Source organism: Aspergillus vadensis (genome assembly GCF_003184925.1).
Source record: "Aspergillus vadensis CBS 113365 unplaced genomic scaffold BO88scaffold_44, whole genome shotgun sequence".
In the NCBI taxonomy this organism is placed as follows: Eukaryota; Fungi; Ascomycota; class Eurotiomycetes; order Eurotiales; family Aspergillaceae; genus Aspergillus; species Aspergillus vadensis.
Genome location: NW_020292082.1, coordinates 124,705 through 143,909, shown reverse-complemented (window position 1 = coordinate 143,909; position 19,205 = coordinate 124,705). Strand labels below are relative to the sequence as shown.

The 19,205-nt window shown below is 53.2% G+C and overlaps 7 protein-coding genes across 7 annotated transcripts; 3 read left to right on the top strand and 4 right to left on the bottom strand.

Annotated features, from left to right (window-relative positions):
• Positions 1-144: 144 nt before the first annotated feature.
• On the bottom strand, positions 145-2,976 carry BO88DRAFT_399587 (MRX complex nuclease subunit). The gene is made up of 2 exons (XM_025705376.1): positions 2,705-2,976; positions 145-2,654 (listed from the first exon to the last, which is right to left on the bottom strand). The coding sequence occupies exons 1-2, from the start codon at positions 2,718-2,720 to the stop codon at positions 265-267; spliced, it is 2,406 nt and encodes an 801-aa protein (XP_025557078.1). The 5' UTR covers positions 2,721-2,976; the 3' UTR covers positions 145-264.
• Positions 2,977-3,302: 326 nt separating this feature from the next.
• On the top strand, positions 3,303-7,072 carry BO88DRAFT_409378 (F-box and WD domain protein). The gene is made up of 2 exons (XM_025707939.1): positions 3,303-3,727; positions 3,783-7,072. The coding sequence occupies exons 1-2, from the start codon at positions 3,388-3,390 to the stop codon at positions 6,812-6,814; spliced, it is 3,372 nt and encodes a 1,123-aa protein (XP_025557077.1). The 5' UTR covers positions 3,303-3,387; the 3' UTR covers positions 6,815-7,072.
• A 233-nt stretch (positions 7,073-7,305) lies between these two features.
• gel2 (1,3-beta-glucanosyltransferase gel2) lies at positions 7,306-9,618 on the bottom strand. Its single transcript, XM_025705375.1, has 5 exons — positions 9,330-9,618; positions 9,127-9,257; positions 8,945-9,044; positions 8,599-8,883; positions 7,306-8,541 (listed from the first exon to the last, which is right to left on the bottom strand). The coding sequence occupies exons 1-5, from the start codon at positions 9,336-9,338 to the stop codon at positions 7,612-7,614; spliced, it is 1,455 nt and encodes a 484-aa protein (XP_025557076.1). The 5' UTR covers positions 9,339-9,618; the 3' UTR covers positions 7,306-7,611.
• A 1,051-nt stretch (positions 9,619-10,669) lies between these two features.
• Positions 10,670-11,344, bottom strand: BO88DRAFT_459148 (TOM complex receptor protein TOM20; the record flags this gene model as incomplete). Its single annotated transcript, XM_025711080.1, has 3 exons — positions 10,670-10,869; positions 10,955-11,200; positions 11,287-11,344. 3 exons carry the CDS (start codon positions 11,342-11,344, stop codon positions 10,670-10,672), a joined length of 504 nt encoding a protein of 167 aa, XP_025557075.1.
• Positions 11,345-11,687: 343 nt separating this feature from the next.
• Positions 11,688-13,890, top strand: BO88DRAFT_353770 (exocyst subunit EXO84; the record flags this gene model as incomplete). The annotated part of the gene is made up of 3 exons (XM_025703650.1): positions 11,688-12,087; positions 12,162-13,437; positions 13,491-13,890. 3 exons carry the CDS (start codon positions 11,688-11,690, stop codon positions 13,888-13,890), a joined length of 2,076 nt encoding a protein of 691 aa, XP_025557074.1.
• A 980-nt stretch (positions 13,891-14,870) lies between these two features.
• Positions 14,871-16,907, top strand: BO88DRAFT_409372 (acyl-CoA synthetase). The gene is made up of 4 exons (XM_025707938.1): positions 14,871-14,979; positions 15,058-15,371; positions 15,474-16,609; positions 16,677-16,907. Exons 1-4 carry the CDS (start codon positions 14,948-14,950, stop codon positions 16,839-16,841), a joined length of 1,647 nt encoding a protein of 548 aa, XP_025557073.1. The 5' UTR covers positions 14,871-14,947; the 3' UTR covers positions 16,842-16,907.
• Positions 16,904-18,151, bottom strand: BO88DRAFT_477798 (alpha/beta-hydrolase; the record flags this gene model as incomplete). Its single annotated transcript, XM_025711982.1, has 1 exon — positions 16,904-18,151. Exon 1 carries the CDS (start codon positions 17,951-17,953, stop codon positions 16,904-16,906), a length of 1,050 nt encoding a protein of 349 aa, XP_025557072.1. The 5' UTR covers positions 17,954-18,151.
• Positions 18,152-19,205: the final 1,054 nt, after the last annotated feature.

Here is a 19,205-nt window from a genome sequence, read left to right as displayed (position 1 = left end):
TCTTGCTGAGGACTATCGCCTGTTGACATGTGATGGGTGGAATCGATGTGGAGTGTTAAGAGTAGTAGCTAGAATACTACCAGTCAAAGCTTACTACTGACTTTTCGAGTTGATTCAAACATAGTAACTTGCCAGTAATATGTGGTATCTCATAACTAGCTCTCATGCTTATATATCATCATTTGACGCCATAAATGCAACACTGCTAACAAACAGTAGCAACATCTCACGATCCCTTCTCATCCCCCCAACTGAATAGAATGATCATCTCCGCCTCGCACTACTAGCCATCGGCTCAAACGCATCACTATCATCCTCAATATCCTCACTCGCCGCTCTCGTCGCCCTCGTCGATCGCCCAGACCCCGCCGTCCCACGCACACTACTCTGCGATCCTACAAAATTCAGCGTCGTCTGAGTTGCTTGCTTGCCCCGAGTTCTTCGCGTAGCTTGTGCCGTCCCTCCAACTGTGTTGGATGATGGTGCTGGAGATGGGGCTTTGCGGCGTTGGCTTGTGCTGGTTGTTTTTGTTGCTTTTGCTGGCGCTGTTGTTGTTCTGCGGGATCTAGTGGTGGCTGGTTTGGCGGGTTGTTTGACGAAGAGGGAGTCTTCGTCGTCGTCGTCATCCTCATCGTCCTCATCCTCGTCGATGTTGGGGGCTGCGTTGTCGTCGTCGTCATCGTCGTCGAGCATTATGACGTCCTCTTGTTCGTCTTCTTCGTCGGAGGAGATGGGGCGGCGTTTGCGGGTCTTAGTAGATGCAGATGATGTGGTGGTTTTCTTGGAGGCTGTAACAGGTGCTGCTTTTGTGGTGGTGGTTTTCCGGGTTGTAGCGGTAGCGGTGGTGGTGGCTCTACCGCCACGGCCTCGGCCGCGGCCGCGGGTAGATGATGTTGTTCGTGATGTGGTGGGTGCTTCGGCGCCATCTTCGCCGGCTACATCTTCGTTAGGGTCGCCGTCATCATTGTCGGAGTGAATAAGAGCACCCGGCTGGTCCTCCCAGACACCGTCGAATTCGGTGTCCCAGCCGTCGGGCTTGGGTTTGAAGCGCTTCTTGCCACGCGTGCGTTTCTTGATGCCGCGGGAGAACATATCTTCCATTTGCGTGCGATATCTCTCCATGGCTTTTTGTAGGGAGCTCTCTGCTACTTCTTCTTCTTCCTCTAGATCGTTGTCGCGATCTAGGGCTAGTAGGTGCTTCATTTGGCTTTCGAGTGATTCGTTGACGAACATTTCCAGGGCGTGTTTGTCGTCTTTGTCGATGAATTGGGCGACTGCGTCGCCGAAGGAGTTTTGTGGAAGGATGGTGAGAGATTGTGCGGAGAGGAAGTCGCGCACTAATTGTTCGACTTTGACGGTGTCGAGGGTGGAGAGGTGTGAGACTGCTGTCTCGTCGAGGTCGGCTTCTCCCGGTTTGCGCGTGCTATTGGTGTTTTTCTTCTTGCGGTAGAATTGGACAACGTCGTTCACGTTGGCGACTTTGCCTACGAAGCGGTTGGAGAACCGCTGTGGGTTTTCGCAGTCATAGCTGCCTCCTTCTGGCGTGGATGTTTCGACGCGCAGTCGCACTAGTGGTAGAGGGACTTCTAGCTCTTCATCTTCTGCTGTCTCGTCTTGCATTTCTAGCCATTCCGTTTTCGCTTCTTCGATCAATTCCTCGACGATCTCCATGAGAAGGCGGGTTACTTCCGTGCGATTGTTGTCCTTGCGGGCAAGCTTTTGCGCGCCTTTCTCTTCGGAGAGGATGATTTCGCGCATGGCGAATGGGCGGACGGACTTGAGACGGATGGGCTCGCATTTGAACTCACGGCCTGTGATGCTGAGAATGGCTACATGTTTGGCCACCGATTCGCCGGGAACCAGGGATGTCGCGACTGATGAGCCGGGCTGCATGACGTGAAACTTGGTCTCGGGGTTCAGCCGCGGATTGATCAGACACTCGTGTTCGTGACCCCAAATGACGAGATCTAGGAATTCGGGGAGGAAATTCTCTGGTAGGTAGCCTGTCTCGGTATGTGCGTAATGGTTCTGATGGACGGACATCAAGTTGAACCAGTCGTCTTTCTGAATTGAGGGCTGGTAGAACTTGACCTTGCCGTCCCGGAATGTGCGGAATAGACGTTCATCGCGGACGTTGCTCATACCGTAAAGAGCAAGTTTCGTGCGTCCTTTCTGAAGCAAAACCGGCTTGATTTGGATATTATCCGACTCGGGGGTCCGCCCATAGTAGTTGATCAACCCAGACACCTGAAGTAGGTCCAATGCAGCTAGATGTCCCTCTCCGGACGGATCATCATGATTGCCATGGATCGAAAAGATGGGGATAGCCACGTTGATATCCAGATCCTCGTAGTTTACGTGGTTGAAAGCACCCTGAAAGTTTTCGCTCGCATCACTTAGCATCTCCAGTTCGCAAGGCTTATCGCCTAGACAGTTCATGCGAATGGAGCGCATGACTTGGTACATGGACTTGCGCGATGGCTTGTTCTCGTGGAAGAGATCGCCTGCCAGGAGCACCATGTCTACATCTTGCTCCTTGGCCAAACACATCACCTCATGAAAGCTTTTCCAGCTGTCATCGCCACGAATGGGATCCCGCTCATTGTATCCGACATGGTTGTCTGTTGAGACGAGAATGCGGATCGTTTCCGAGTCTGGATGCATCAGCAACGGGCAGTCAGCAGAGAGGAGAAATCTTACTTACCATCTAATCTAGGCATCGTGAAGAGAACAAATATACAAAGAACTCGGAGTGATAGGAGAAGAGTAGACGGTATCGAAAAAAGCAACTTTGTGAAAAGTTGAGGAATCCCAAAAGAGTAATATTACAGGCGACTACTATGTAGCCTGCAGGCTACCGTAGAGGAATGCTGCCTGGAAACGCAAATGAATCAACGACCATCAAAATTGAGCCATGAGCATTACGAGAAACAAAGGCACGTAAGTTAAAAGTGAGGGAGCGGCACTCAATAAAATGGCGATGTATACTACTTGCTGCATGGATGGCGACGAATGCCGGGAAATGAAGCCATTCGCGGGACGGCGCGTGAGCACGTGACTGGCACGCGCGCGGAAGACGGGCGCTGATTGATTCCTCGCCCGGGAGGCAACACTAAGCAAGATTCCCCTCCGTTGATTCTCGTCGGATCGCCGGACTGTCTTCGTCCTCCTTCGCCTGTGACTCTCTTGTCTCTCTCTCCTCCCCTCTCTGTCCTCCCCTTTTGTCCCTCCTCGTCTCGTCTCGTCCTACCTTCCATCGCATCGTATCGCGCCACACGTTTTCGCCGTCTTTCTCCTCTGTCGCCTGTCCTTTTCTGTCCGACTGATCCAGATTTCGTCCCTGGTTCAGTCGCCTCCAACATCCCAGTTACCCCGCGAAACTCTTTTATGCAATCCGAGCCTACTGCAGTTTTCGACCGTTCGCTTTCGGTAGACCCCTCTTTAGACGTGCCCTTCAATTCTACTCAGCATGGAAATGATTCGCATGGTGAACACCCAGTCTCTGGGCTTCGCCATCAGAAGTCTGGGGACTCCAGTGTCGGTCATGACTCATGCGATGGCGGCCAGCAGTCGCCCTTGAAGGAGGCTGACCCTGCGCCGTTCCACGACCTTGTCGGTCAGTATGAGCATACCGTCGCTCCGTTGATTCAGAAAGAGGAGGGAGTAAAATCTAGGAAGAAGCAGCCGTCCAGCTACTCGGGCTTGTCCCTGGAAGCCTTCCCAAATGGTATGTCATCCCGTTATCTCGGGCTCTGAACGTCATGTTAATGATCTTCCCACAGAGGTTTTGACGCACATCCTGTCGCATCTGCCTCCCCCTTCTCTGTCCTCGATGGCCCTTGTGTCTCGCCATTTCCATGGTCTTGTCACGACACCTCACGCATGGAGAATTGCTTTTTCTCGCTACTTCCCGGGCCCCTACACTGTCGAGGATGGCGCGTGGCTTTCTGCAGCGAAGTCTTCGGAAACGGTGACGTCTGATAAGCGGTATTTCTCCAGGCTGACTGCGCTGGCATCCTGGAGGAGTGAATATATTATGAGAACCCGCTTGCTCCGATCGCTCTCCAGAGGCAAGCCGGCGCAGTTCGAACCATCCAAGAAAACCGGTACGGTGCGAGCGGCTAGCGTCCGGAATGGCAGCGCCGTAGCCACCTATACCTCACAGCTTCTGTACCCTGTCAGCCACTTGCACGGCTCCTTCGGATCGGAAGTCAAGAAGAAGGAACCTCTCTTCATCCATGGCGCTTCGGAGCAAGGCTTTGCGTCGGCTAGCGATCCCTCAACGGTGAAAGTCGGTACATGGGGCCTGTCTGACCACCAGTTCTTCCGACACTTTGCAGACCTATTTCCCGGAGATGCAGAGTATGGACTAGGCTCTGGTGATCATGTTGGAGCTCCTAACCGCATGGATGTTAGTCAGCCCTATGGCATGATCTACGGTGAAGCATGTCCTCAAGGTCGTACATACTTCATCTCGACCACAGAGCAACGCGGGAGGTTCTTGGGCATCGCGGATTCCAGTTCGCAGCCTAGTCTAGGAATTCCCGCGCTCAACTTGATTGCGACCGGTGTTACTGCGGTGTGGATTGCTAAATCCTCCAACATCCTTAAGATGACCGGCGGTCTGGTCGCGATGCTGTCAGGCTCCTCTACCGGAGTGCTCACATCCTACGCCCTTGGTCCTCACCCTACCTATGAAAAAAGGTACGAGAGGGGCCAAGTGACTGCTAGATGGGTGCTGTGTCCTGGTGTCCCTATCATTTCTATCTCGGTTGATGATAGCTATTCCCCGAAACGTCATTCCCGTCGGCGGATCTGGGCGACCGTCCTGAACGCCTTGGGTGAGGTCTTCTACCTCTCTGACCTCCCGCGACAGCCTGATGTGCCTACCACAAAGCTGTCTCCTGAGGAATATGAGCAGCTTGCTTGGAAGACGGGCAGAAGTGTTCGTTGGGAGCTTGTTGAGCTAAGCAGACGCATTGCACGGCTGGATCCATTCAGTCGTGATTCGGTCGATGGCAGCTATAGCCCTCGGTCGTCGTCGGATGCCATGAAGCTCAACGAGGAACAGGTAGCTGCAGAGACAAAGGAGATTGAGCGCTTCCTGTCCTTTAAGCCCAAGCATTTCCGGAAGGTATGCGAGGGATGGGACATGAGACGTGAATTGAAGGTCGATTTCGCTGGAGACGATGGCCACGGAGCCGGCGAATCGCTCCTCGTGATCTCCCGGGGTGTGGGAGATGATGAGAAAGCTTCGATCCGCAGATACACGAGAAAGATGACTAGACATGACGCATCGTTGTCGAGGCATGGATCTCACAACGTGGAGAACGTGCCTATACCGTCGATCTTTGGTGGGCCTGTCAAGTCTCCCATCCTCTCTTCTGTGAGCAGCTCAAGCACTACGGCCCCTTCTCGCGCTTCCAGTGGCTTGAGTGAGACGGTCTGCTCCATTTCAAACACCGAATGGCGCATCACGGATTTCGACTTTGGTGACAGGAAGTCGGTCCAGATCACTACGAGTGCGCTGGATCTCTCGACCTATGCTCTGTTGACAATCGATGAAGATCCTCTCATCGGTATGTCGGGCAGCTCCGCACTCTCATCCGCCACGTCTTCGCCTCTTCCGCACATGAAGCAATCGCCTGGCAATGCAGAAGTGCCTGGTCAGCGAGGACGCTACTTGGCTGTGGGTACAGCCGCGGGAATGGTCTTTGTATGGGACATCCGGTCGCCCACGTCGAAGAATGCTGAAGTCATCAATCACGTTTCACCAATTCGAATCATTCAAACGGAATCTCCTCAAGTCTCATGCGTCGCTTTGACCTCGCTGTACTTAGTCCATGGTGGAAACGATGGCCTGGTGCAGGCCTGGGATCCCCTTGCCTCCTCGACTCGTCCAATTCGGACCATCAATTCACGGTTTTCTACCCGCGCGCGCCGTCGACTTGTTCAAGCCGAGGCATCAATCCACGGTGTTGGCAACAACTACTATGCCACAGGCGCTATCTGCCTTGATCCCGATCCAACCGTTCTACGGGGCATGGTCGCCCTAGGAACCCACTTGCGCTACTGGTCCTACAGCTCCTCCGGCGCCGATCAATACAAGTCCAGCAAGCGTCGGCTCCGTCGCGGTCTTAGGGGTATCAACTCCACCCCAGAAGGTCAGCGCTTCAACACCAGCGGCCGCGGTGCACTCATGGACTACATCGAAGATGAGAAGGTTGAAATGGAACGCCAAAAGATTGCTGACGAGAAGGAACGTGCTCACCTCAGCCACCGCTTCGGCGTTGACCTTCTCGGCCCAGATGTCGACGAAGAGCAGCTTCTTGCCTACGCTCAACTCCTCAGTCAAGAAGCCTACTCCAGCGAAGCTCACAAACGCGGTGAGGCAATCGAGAGCTCAGCAGTGAGCACCTCGCCCAGCGACACCATTGGGCCAAACGACAGCTCCGTCGCACCCGATGAGCTATCCTCTGCATCGTCGCCTTACGAAGATTTCGCGGATGGCGACCTCGATCCCGATATCGCCGAAGCCATCCGCCTTAGTCTCCTCGAGGACAACAAGCCCGGCACCGACCTGGACACAGACACTGGTCCCTTCGACCCACCCTCCCCATCTCTGTCAGGCCCAGCCGTCCCGGAAAGCAGTCGCCAACAAGAGATCGATGATCTCGAATTCGCAATCCAGCTAAGTCTTGCAGAAGCAGAGAGTCAATCGGGCCAGCACCACCCAACAGAGGAATTCCCGGCACTGTCACCGTGGGCGCAGCCATCTCCTGCTGGGAAGGACAAAGGGAAGGGTCGCGCTTAGCCTAAGCTTTCTGTTGGTGAATGATACGATAGACATATCTATCCATACATTTGTCCTATTTGTTGATATCGTTGTTGTTGTTGTATGTTATCTATTGCCATGTGCTTACACTGTTAATGCTGTGTTGCGTAATACATAACCTGTGTATGGTATATCCGTTAGTTATTCGGTTCATAATTAGTTGAAGAGGTCGAGAAATTACTTTCATGCTTGATATGCTGTAGACTTTCCTTTTAGTTCTGGTTATGTAACACCGTGGTATAATTAAGCTTTTACTGCTAGTTATATCATCGCATTGATGAGTGGGAAGTACTATCCCTTTTTTAGCGAGGAGTTATTTGAAGTTTACTTTAGTCTTCATCAGGGACGAGGATGGAGCCTAATATAAAGTTAAGAGGAGAGGAGCCAATGACTCAGTGGTTGATACGACCAAATCACCTTACGCGAAACCGACTATAAGATACGACTTGAAAAATCACAAGAACAGTTGAGGTAATAGTTCCATTACGGCAAAGCCGTACTACAGAAACAATGCAAAAAGGTATATATACAGCACGTAGATGTATTAAACGTCGTCGAAATCATATCCCGAGTCAAACTGCCCACTGCCACTTGGCTCTATTCAGGGGACCTCACTCTATACACGTGGAACAACCCCTCCATCTTGGGGGCAAAAGGTCATGGTCATAATTGGCAAGAACAGGTTCACCGGGAACAGTATGGGGAAAGAATCTAATCAGAAAAATAGGTGATGCAGAATGTGAAGTGGAAGAACAAAAGGTCTAAGGCAAGCAGATCTACAGCATGAAGACGGCGAACAGAGTGGCACCGGTCAACACACCCATGAAGGGGGCAGACAGGGCGCTGCTTCCCGAGGTAGAAGAGTCGGAGCTGGAGGAGCTGGAGCTGGAGCTAGAGCTCGAGGTGCTGGAGCTGCTGTTCGAGCTGCTGGTGAGGGAAGTGGAGTTGCCGGGGGTGTTGGACTCATCGCTGGACAGGACCTTGTACTTGACGCTGGAGACCTTGTTGCCGTTGTAGTCGTAGATGGTCTGGGGGATGGTGGTGGCAGACACGGCAACGAGGCTGCCGACGGTGGCGTTGGTGTAGCCGTTCTTGATCCAGTCAGCGACCTTGGAGGGAACGGTAGGCAGGTCCCAAGAGTTCAGGAAGGTGTTGTTAGTGATCAGAGAAGAGCTGCAGGTCACAGCCTCCTTGGAGGTCTGGGAAGAGTTGGAGGACTCAATGCTGCTCATGTCCAACTTGTTGTACTGCTTCTGAAGGTTCTCATAGTCGACCAACAAGGTGGCAGTGTCGCTGCTGTTGATGGCCACAAGACCGTAGTCGTTGGCTTCCTGGGTCCACTCGTAGACCAGACCACCGGAGAAGACCTGGTCCATCTCGCTGCCGTAGAGGGCCTGCACCTCGGTGAAGACGCGGGGCTGGACGGCGTTGCAACCGTACTCGGAGAAGAAAACGGGCAGGGAGGCGTTCGAGAAGTCCTCAGTCAGGACGTCGTAGCCGGAATCCTTGTAGGAAGACTCGCCACACCAAGAGTACGAGTTAAGGCCAAAGAAGTCGGAGCGAGAGCTGGTCGAGTTCTCCAGGTTGCACTCGAAGTAGTCAAGGGTGTCCATGAGGATGGGGCGCACATCAGCAGCGGAGTAACCCACAGGGATGGAGCGGTTGACGTTGGTGGAGATGTAGTCCTTCATATCACGGACGACGGCCTGAAAAAAGAATCAGCAAGAAAGCTCAACCACATTACATAGAGACAATGAACATACACGAACGTAAGCAGGAGCCTCATAGACACTCTGCTCGTTGATAACCTCGTTACCGGCAAAGAACCCCAGGGTGTTGGGGAAGTTCTTGAAGGCCTCGATGACACCGAAGACCTGCTCGTAGTAGACCGAGTTGTAGGTGCTCGAAGGGTTGGTGCGGTCAAGCGAGCCACCGGACAGAGGGGAGTTCACGTCGAGAATCATGTAGATACCGGCACCGTTGAAGATGGAGGCACACTTGCTGTGGTCGACATTGGGAGACAGGTTGTACACACGGATAGTGTTGACCTGAACGGTTCCTCGGTTAGCGGGGACAGCAAGAGAGAACCAGTAAAGAGAAATTCCTTACACCCAGGTTCTGCATAAGAGCAGCATCGCGCAAGCAGGCATCTGCATCACTCAGGGGGTCCTCAGTGGCACTGAAGCCAGAAGAACCACCGGGCTGGTAGCTGTTGCGCAAAGGGAGCATTCAGTCAGTATATGGACTCTCCTCACAAAAAGTAATATTTTTGGCAATGAGGGAATGCTTACTCGACACCCAGGATCTGGAAGCGATCGCCAGTCTTGCTGTTGACAAAGTCCTTGCCCTTGACTTCGATGGGAGTGACAGCATTGGCGGTGGTCGCAAAAGCGCAAGCCGCGGCGAACAGTTGAGTGTATGTCTATACCAGACCGTCAGTCAGCAATCGAAGTCTTCCATGGTCGCAAACTGTTACTGTCGGTATAGTACTCACGGGGAACATTTTGCGACGAGTTCAGGAGTGATAGGTATCGACTCTTGAGAAGGCTATATAGTATATAGAGGAAGAAAAAGAGAGGATGGAGTCTTCCACAGGAAGATCCGAAAAAGCAACGATTGGTATAGTAGTATATAAAAAAGAGTGACGTGGGAATAGAATCCCAAAACAAGGCAGCTAATAAGGAAGGAAAGCGCGCGGGGGCAGAGAGGCTGAACAGGGAAGCACGAGAAGAAGAAAGAAGCCGGAGTGAGACATGCTGATGGCTATAAAAAATCAAGGCAGGAGTCGGTCTTTGGTCCTTTACCCCCCCAAAAGGACCCTCAGGGACCAACAGGAGGCAGCCAATCTCCCAGTGATTCGAGATTGATTGAAACGGCCAATGAAGTGGGGGTCGCATAGCACCGCTAATCTCCGCTACTCGCCAATAGCCCCGTTGCTTCAGGTTTAATTGGCCTGCACTCGCCCCATCAGCTCGACGGCGTGCCTCAGACCAGCCAATTTCAGGGCCGATCCTGCTTGTTCCCTTTTCCCTCGTCCCTTAGAGACCCTGTTAGTACTGTTAGTCTGTTAGTACCCTGGCACCCTCACGCTACTAAGAGGGTCACCCAAGATGAAAAGAGGGTGAGCTGATTACGCATGTCGGTCGGCTTGGTTCAATTCCGTTTCGGAGCTGCTTAGTACAGACAAATGTATAACCGTGCACACCACAACTAACGACTAACTGCTAGCTACTTATAAACACATCACCACATAGCTCACCGCTCCCTACACTGCATACATTTCATGTTCGCTTGTTTCACATCAAACAAATCATCGTTTTCGGCTCAAGTGACTCGTGCACTCTCAACTACTACATGTTCGTGCGTCTAAGAATACATACCCGGGTTTTCATCCCATCGTGAGAAAACCTCGGGAAGAAGTTATTACCGGCCCCAGTGACTCGGATCATTTGCCGTCCGTTCAGGCCCGGTTGAGAATGAGAAAATGGTGAGGTGAAGAAACAACACAGTGATGGCGCCGAAAAAATTCCAAAAATGCCCGCCAGGTCGGCGGCCAAGACACAATGCACATATACAGGGAAATCTGGAAAGGAAATGATGCGGAAGTACATGGGTAAACGGAGAGGGGAGAAGCGTGATTGGCAGACGGACATCGATTCCCGATGATTCCGTCACTGCCAGAGGACCAGGCTACGGCCCAGCGTGAACCGGATATTATAGAAGACACACGTTCAAGGCCAAGGTTCTGATGCGGATAAAGGGCGGGTGGGTGAACGGAGCAAGAGGGAGAAAGATGGGGAGGCCGGGGGATCAAAAGTCATGGTGGAATCGAATTTACTCGACTCCGTGGCTCTCCGGGGCGGAGCCCTCGCCGGTGAACGAGCCGAGCTTCAGACCGGAGTCCAGAGCGACCATCTCGGCCAGGATCTCGAGCACCTCCTTGGGCACGGTCTTGTCGTAGATGGAGATCAGGTCCTTAGGCTGGGGGTAGACCTTGAGGGCCTTGTAGAAGCACAGGGCAGCCTCAATGGGTTCTGTAATACGGTTGGTATGTGAATTGCCAATGCATAGAAGGTGTAGGGGACGTGTGCGAAGCGCGTCATGTCGGGGGATGCATACCTTCGGCAACAAGAGACTCTCCCTGAGCAACCTGGCTCATGAAGTAGGCCTCCTTCTCCTCCAGGTCCGTGGGGAAACCCTCATCCTTGGCCTGCTGCACGACCTTCTTGATGACTTCGCGCTGCATGGCACCCTGGGCCTCAGCCTCCTCCTTGACAGCCCTTGCCATGCGGCGGTTGTTCCTCTTGAGAGCTTTGCGGAACTCCGGGTCGGTCTGTCTCTTGTGGTCAAAGTAGACGGCGTAGGCTAGAAAGGGCAATGAAGGCGATCAGCATCTTAGTTGGGACAATTTCGGTATATGGTTCCGTGGATGGCCGGGCTGGTGTCCTTACCCAGAAGGCCGGTGACGATTGTGCCGGCAGTAGCGGCAATCAAGGTCGACGTCCTCATGATGAAGGTTGAGTGGAATGTGAAAATTGGGAAGAGACGGAAGCGGCGAAAGGAAGAGTCCACCAAGAAAAGGGAACTAGACGGCGTCGAAGGGGGGAGGGTACGGGAGAGGATTGAGCTGAAGCAAGACAGGCAAACAAGCGGACGTGAAGAGATGACGGCAATTCTTTTGCTGTCCGGATAATTTTGCCGGGATCATTGTTGTTCCGCCTCGGGGTTTCTGTCCCGCTTGAGCTGCCTCCCATACTCCCCTTCTCTCTATACTTCCTCTCTCTCGCTACATTCCGCCCCTTCCACGAGATTGCAGGCTCAATCTTTTCTTCTCATAGACTCCTTGCCAGTCATGGAGAGCCGTGGCTTGACCCTTCGCAGCAAGTCGCGCCGGCCCCGCCCCCAGATCAGTGCTCCGAAGCCCATATCCGGTCCTTTGCCGACCAGTAATGGCAGTAAGGGTGCCGGCACTCCAGGCCAGAATACTTCCTCTCCCAGCTCGACATCCCTAGACCGAGCCCCTTCGAAGGGCGCGACTTCTGATTTAGTCAAGCGCCGTTATTCCACCCGTTTCAATCAGGTTCCCGACTTCGATGTCAGCGCTCCGCCGGTGCCGGGCCTGCCCAAGGCACCAGCCACGTATGGCGGGCTCAGCCCACCCGAGACGAGTCGCAGACCGTCCACAGAGTCTTCTGGTCCCCCCAAGGTGGACTTGAATGCCCTTCGCGATCCCAGTCTCCCAGTTGACAAGTGTGAGTGACGCCCGACATATGTCCCCGCGGACTCCCCATCCCACGGGTGCTAACGTGGCACCAATCTACGTCAGACGTTGCCAATTTGCTCGCCAATGCCTCGGAAGAGGAAATCGAGGCATTCCAGAAGAGTCTTCGGAAGGTCAAAAACCGAACTTCGACCGATCTGCAGCAAAATGTTTACCAGAACCGCACTCAATTCATCAAGATCAGTAAGGAGGCGGAGAAGCTCAAAGGAGAAATGCGGACCCTCCGCACTCTGATGGCGGAGCTTACCACGGCGCTCGGACAGACCACCATCGGCAACACCCCGAATCCCATGTCCCCCGCCGTTGACGAGTACATGCCGAAACGCAATGCCAACCGCAGTTCTGTGGCTAATCTGGAGAGCATGTGGAACGTCCAGCTCCAGACCCTCTGGAAGACGGTGGAAGGCTCTCAGAAGTTCCTACCGGTGGTTCCCGGTCGACACATCGTGATGGAGACGGGACATTGGGTGGAACTGGACTCTGCAACCTGGAAGCCCAGGCGACCAGTTCACATAGTGCTGCTCAACGACCACCTGCTGATCGCTGCGAAGAAGCGCAAGCGGGTAGACCAGAGCAGCCATCGCGGGCCGGTTCCCACCAAGCTGGTCGCAGAAGAGTGCTGGCCCTTACAAGACGTTGATATGATCGACCTTGGTGCCAATCTCTCCGCGGGGGTCGCTCGAGATGAAGCCGAAGACCGGGGAATAGCAAATGCGATCAACGTCCGCGTCGGCGGAAAACCGTTTACCTATCGCCATGACAAGCGCGACAGCTCGGCTAAAGGGGAGCTGCTCGCGACCTTCCGGAAGACCGTCGAGGATCTCCGACGTACGCTTCGCTCCGAGACCGAGGCCGCAAGCAAGTCCACCGAGTCATTTGGCTACTTGGGCGTCCGGCGCCCCTCCCATTCACCCATGCCTGATCAGTACGACGGCGGCGAGAGCACCCGCGACAAACCGGAGGTGCGTATCGATGTGGACGGAAAGCAACAGAATCTTCGCTGGGTTGACGGGCAGGTGGACGAGCTGGATATTGACATCGCCCTGCAGCGGTTTGAAGAGGCAGTGGCCAACGTCGAGCGGCTTCGCAAGCTCGCCAAGGGCCTGAAGGGCAACGCGATCGCGCAGGACGTGATCAACACGAAGGTCGACGAGCGTGCAGCCACCCTGGCGGAGGTTATCCTGCGAGCGCTCGTGGATACCCACTCGTTTCCTGTATCCACCAAAACCAGAGTCTCCTGGCTCACGCGGTTGGGATTCGAAGATCAAGCCCGGGAAGCTTTTTTGAAAACCCGCTCGGAAATTGTCTCCAAACGGATTCGGTATGTCTCCCCGTACCACTCGCTCACAAGCACGAATAACTAACCTTCTGCAGTGCCTGTGTCTTCGAGGGTGACCTCCCCCTATACATTTTTCAGATCTCCTATGTGTACTTCACGTTGATCAAGAACACTATTAGCATCTACCAACAGTGCTTTCCGCCAGTTATGTCCAGCGCCAGCATCCGCTGGGCAAAACACCACCTCGACGGCTTCAACGCCCTGCTCACCCGCCAACTCAGCAGCGTTCAACGCGGCACGACTGTCTGGCAGAAATGCATTGACATTGTACACGAGCAAGCCGATCAGCTGACCGAGGTGGGCGTTGACTTTACCGATCTCGTCGCAAAGGATTTGGAGACGGGCGAGGAGTTCACCGAACGACCGCAGATGACCCGGTCTGAGTCCCTTATTTCCGGGTTAGCGGACACTGCCGCGGCAGCTGCAATTATCTAAGTGACGCGTGTATATTGGTTTATTTTTCTGTTTATTACCACTAGCCTCAGGAGGCTACATTTGATGATGTGTGTTCTGCGTCGCCTGTTTGTGCACTTTCTCATGCTCAGTCTGTTTGACATGGACCCCACGCGAGTGCTCCAGAATGGCTTTCTTTTTGTGTCTTCTATTCTGTATTCTCTAGATGTTATATCCATACCCATGAACGCCGAGCTAGTCGTGTATATGGCGCTATACCACCGTTCAACGGATTCGTGTATGCCTGCACAAATTCCACCTCTTTTGATTGGAAAACTTGCAATCGGCAAGACTGAGAAAGCACTACAAGCAGAGATATGCAGATGCTTGTCCTTCGAGCTACCTGCACGATGTTACTGAAGCGGGGATAGAGACTAAGATCTCCGAAGTCGGCATCAAGCCAATCCCGGGCACGTGTGATCACGTGAATATAGACTGCTCATTGATGTCTCCCTCGAAGTCGAGCTGCCAACTGACTGATCTCTCCACATTCCTTGTTGGTTGTCAGTGGATGCTACTATTTAGCATGACTCGCTACTTGTCTGAAACAAGTGTGGCTAGTATGCTGACAGCCTTTTCATGGCGGATGACTAGGACGCGATCTGACGTCAGATACCTGAGACGATGGTCTACACGATGGTATCTTCATTACCTGCCCCCAGACACAGCTATTTCATCAGATTCTAGGGGATGAATACTCCCTCTCACCAGCAACTGAATGCACAGCTGATAGCAATTATTTTCCATCAACATGAAGTGGGCATGGCTGGACGCAGTTCCACCTCGGCCCCAAATCTAGAAGCCGAGCGGCGGACCCCAACAGTTTCGGCTACAAAATCCGCGTGAAACTCCGAACGATAAGCAGCGGACGAAGATTATTGCGTGCAGACTCAACAGCAAGTGGGTTCATCCCCTCTATTGGCTCCCTTCTGGGGCTCCTTGCTTCTTTTTTTCGTCTGTCGCTTTTTTATCCGATCTAATCTTTCTCCCTCCCTTCAATCAGTACAATCTCTCCCCCGCGCGACATCAATCAATCAACATGGGACTCACTAATGGTCAATCTATACAAGGGTGAGTATCGCTCCCGAGCCTTTATCCGCGGCTACTTGTAACCCTAAGTAATGCTCACATCCAACGTGGTTCGCGCAGGCAAGATGCGGAGCACCAGGCCCTCCCATTGACGGCCCTTCCCTCTCTGCCCTTGTTCGTGCAGGCAAATGCCTTTGCGCAGAACACTCCCGACAAGATTGCCGTCGTGGACGCCACCAAAGGGCAGGAATTCACCTATGGACAACTGCTAGCCGATGCGGCCGCCCTGAAGAAGGTCATTCTGGAGGAGCTAGGCCTCACCGAAGTCGGAAACCTAGAAGAGCGCCGCATCGCCTTCCTGACGCCCAACGGCTACGACTACGTGGTTACGCAATGGGCCGTCTGGGCCGCGGGGGGTGTCACCGTCCCTCTCTGTATGTCCACAGCACCCCTGCACTATCACAAGCTCCAGACAACTTAATCAGCAATTGCGCCTCACAAAACCATTGACAAACACTAACCTAACCAAACCCAAGGCACCACCCATCCCGTCAAAGAGCTCCTCTACACAATCGGAGACTCCGACCCATCCCTGATCTTCCTGCACCCAACATTCGCGCACTTCGAAACCCCCCTGAAGGAAAGCATCAGCAAACCGATCCCCTTCAAACCCCTCACTCCCCACCAGCAAACCACCACCGCAATCACCCTCCCCACCATCAGCCCAATCTCATTCCTGAACCACCGCGCCCTGATGATCTACACCTCCGGCACAACCAGCAACCCAAAGGGCTGCGTAACCACACACAAGAACATCACCTTCCAAGCACAATGCCTAATCGAAGCGTGGAAATACAACCCCAGTGACCGACTCATCCACGTGCTCCCCCTCCACCACATCCACGGCATCATCAACGGCCTCACAGCCAGTCTCCTCAGCGGCGTCACCGTCGAAATGCACCCGAAATTCGACCCCGCCACGATCTGGACCCGCTGGCGCGAAGGCGGCTCCACCATGTTCATGGCCGTGCCCACCATCTACTCGCGTCTCATCGACTACTTCGAAACCCACCTGCGAGGCACCGAGCACGAAGCCGCCGCCCGCTCCGGCGCCCAGTCCCTCCGTCTTATGGTCAGCGGGTCCGCGGCGCTCCCGACCCCGGTGAAGAGCAAGTTCGCTGCTATCACGGGACAGGTTCTTCTTGAGCGGTTTGGAATGACTGAGATCGGCATGGCGATTAGCTGTGGTTTGGAGACGGAGAAGCGCATTGACGGGAGCGTGGGGTGGCCGTTGCCGGGTGTGCAGGTGCGGTTGACGGATAAGGAGCGTGGGAAGGTGGTTGACGCGGTGGATGAGGATGGGATGATTGAGATTAAGGGTGATAATGTCTTCATTGAGTATTGGCGTAAGCCGGAGGCTACGAAGAAGGAGTTTACGGAGGATGGATGGTTCAAGACTGGGGATGTGGCGAGACGGGATGCGCAGGGGGCGTACTTCATTCAGGGCCGTGCGTCTGTTGACTTGATTAAGTCTGGGGGGTATAAGATCTCGGCGTTGGAGGTGGAGCGGAAGATGCTGGGATTGGATGCTATCCAGGAGGTGGCGGTTGTGGGATTGGCGGATGAGGAATGGGGACAGCGTGTGGCTGCCGTGGTTAAGCAGCGGTCTGGGGTAAGTTTATCTTGTTTGATGTTTTTATTGTTACGGGTTGAGAGATTGCATGCTAATATGGATATAGACGGAACCCCTGGAACTGGCGAGTCTGCGTGCGCAGCTCAAGCAGGAGATGGCGCCTTACAAGGTGCCGACGGTATTGAAGTTGGTGGAAGCGATTGAACGTAATGCCATGGGCAAAGTGAACAAGAAGACGCTGGTGCAGAAATATTGGCCGGAGCTGGCCTAGCCTAACCTAGAGATAATTATAATCACATAGAGTCCACTAACAACTGAACGAATGCATGAATGTCATGGGTCGATCTCTCTTCTCAAAAACCGCGCCGCCGTCTCATACGCTATGTTCTTCTGTTCCAGTCCATTCGCATCAAGTTTCCTATACTTATCCCAAGCATGACCTACGCCAGGCATCTCGTGATAAAACACTGTCGGCAATGCTGTCGGATCCCGACGCCTAGCATATATCAACCCAGCTGCCAACGTCCTGGTGTCCGCGGTCCACGGATCCCCTTCAGCTGTAATGAATAGTAACCTTCGCGGAAATCTAGTCTCGTCCTGCTGGCGAATAGGCGAAAGCCTCGGATCGTCCACCATGTTAGGACGGTTCCCACGCAAATAAGACTGGACAGTCGACTCCATCACCCATGCCGGCATCACTCCACCCGTCCCCCTTCTCATTTTCTTCCTTATTACCGGTTCCATAAGCTGAATCTTGCGCTTCTCTGGATACGACAAATCCGTGACCGGATAAAACACAACCGCGGTTTCAAAAGTGTCCCGGGGGGAACTAATAGCCGTAGCCAGGGCCAAATTTCCCCCAGCACCGAAGCCACAGATAGCCAAGTGGTCGAGATCGTATTCGTCACGATGGTGCCCGAGATATTGCAATACGTCCTGGATGTCCTCGAGAGCTGCAGGGTATGGGTACTCCGGGGCGATACGGTACTCAACGTCGAGGACTACGAAGGGGCTATTTTCACGTGCAACAAGGTGAAGGAATTCATCGTCGATGCCATGAGATTTGACGCAGAAGTTCCTGCCGCTGAGATGGATGATGACTGGAGCTGCAGCGCTGTTGTTATCCATTCCGCAGTACCAATTGACGCGTATCATGCGTCCAGTTTGTCGCGACTCGACTTGTATGGTCCCCTTGGCATGGGCTGGTCCGCCTTCTGGCATGGGGTAGTGCTTTTCGACCAATCTGCGATGTTGGCGAATGCGGAGGTCCGTCCATCTCCACCAGCTAAGCCGATTTGGGGTGGTTTGGCTCTGTATAGGCTGGTTTTGGATGGGCTGGTTTCGGGCGTTCGGGTTCTGGAGTGCCTGGTTTGCGTTTGCCATGGTAAGAGTGATGATGGTGATATAAGATATAACAAGTTGTAGCGAATGAACAAGTACGATAAGATGATGGAATCAAGAGAAAGGAATGTTGTGGAAGAGATTGGCAAGAATAGAGAAACCATCGTTCGCTTTATAACCAGGAGATGATGCCTCCAGAACAAGAGAGGAAGGAACTGAGAAGGAGAACGAAGTCGTGACTAAAGATGTCTCTTTTGGGAAGTCATGTTGGCCTTGGGACAGGACTACCCAATTAGGCAACTCAAGATACGTTCCTCCATCTATCTTCCTTTCCTCATCCCTCCCTCTCTCTCGCACACACACAAACACTCGCACGTACATACAAGCATGTACACTAACTGTTTTTATCCCGTTAATGCAGTTTGACTAGCCTGATGCGCTGTACTCCTCACCACCCTGGTCCTATTTGCATGATGGAAAGATGTTATTACAGCTTTTTCGTTTCTCGGGGCTGAGGTCGAATTCTAGCCTGGAAGCGCACTCTCTACACGGATTGATGATCTGTACGACCCACTATCTATTATTTATCAAGGCTCTGATCCTCTGCCATGTTCTTCCTCGAATAGGCTTGGTAGAAAGGGGAGAAAGGGACGATGGTAAGACAAACTATGGAGGAGCAGACGTCGAGATAGTAGACTATGAGATATTAGACATTGGAGGAACGAACGAGAGAAATACCGGTCAGGAGAAGCTACAAAAATTGTGGAAGCCCCACTATATCTGCCCTTATCATACAGCACCGGATCCTAACAAGCTCGACGGTATGAAAGTCACCAAGCTCTGGCGGACGAAGGCCGAAATCGTGAACGTGTCTTCGATTGGACGTTGAAACATGGAGCCAATGTCACCGTCCACGAAGCTGATAACCTCCTCTGACTTGAAAAGTATGCCTCAGCGGTGCCAATTCCTAAGCTCCTGGCTTGCTACACTTGGATAGAGCAGATTTTGCAGCCCTGTTATGCGGAGGGTTTGTTGTATCAGGATCTCGAGGAGATGCGCTCAAATTCGAGAGTATCTTCCACTTCGGTGCCTTTTATGCACCTTTTTGCTTAAATGAGCATTACTGACCCGGTTGCTATAGCTGGCCCTTACATTCCTAGGGTAACTCTTCTTCATAGCTGCTAAGAGTGTCAATCTATCCAGCTACGCAGCATGAGCGGTGCAAGTTAGGGTTATTCATATTAACTTACTACTCTTCTGAAATGAGAATATGAAGCAAGTATCCCAATTAGAC

Excerpts from the sequence above, each read along its gene's own strand:
- BO88DRAFT_409378 (XM_025707939.1), top strand. The coding sequence starts at position 3,388 with ATGCAATCCGAGCCTACTGCAGTTTTCGACCGTTCGCTTTCGGTAGAC. Across the intron at positions 3,728-3,782 it reads CCTGGAAGCCTTCCCAAATG|AGGTTTTGACGCACATCCTG; the intron begins GTATGTCATCCC and ends ATCTTCCCACAG.
- gel2 (XM_025705375.1), bottom strand. Across the intron at positions 9,045-9,126 it reads TTCCAGATCCTGGGTGTCGA|CTACCAGCCCGGTGGTTCTT; the intron begins GTAAGCATTCCC and ends TTTGCGCAACAG. Across the intron at positions 8,542-8,598 it reads AGGCTCCTGCTTACGTTCGT|GCCGTCGTCCGTGATATGAA; the intron begins GTATGTTCATTG and ends TTCTTTTTTCAG.
- BO88DRAFT_409372 (XM_025707938.1), top strand. The coding sequence starts at position 14,948 with ATGGGACTCACTAATGGTCAATCTATACAAGG. Across the intron at positions 14,980-15,057 it reads AATGGTCAATCTATACAAGG|GCAAGATGCGGAGCACCAGG; the intron begins GTGAGTATCGCT and ends TGGTTCGCGCAG. Across the intron at positions 15,372-15,473 it reads GGGTGTCACCGTCCCTCTCT|GCACCACCCATCCCGTCAAA; the intron begins GTATGTCCACAG and ends ACCAAACCCAAG.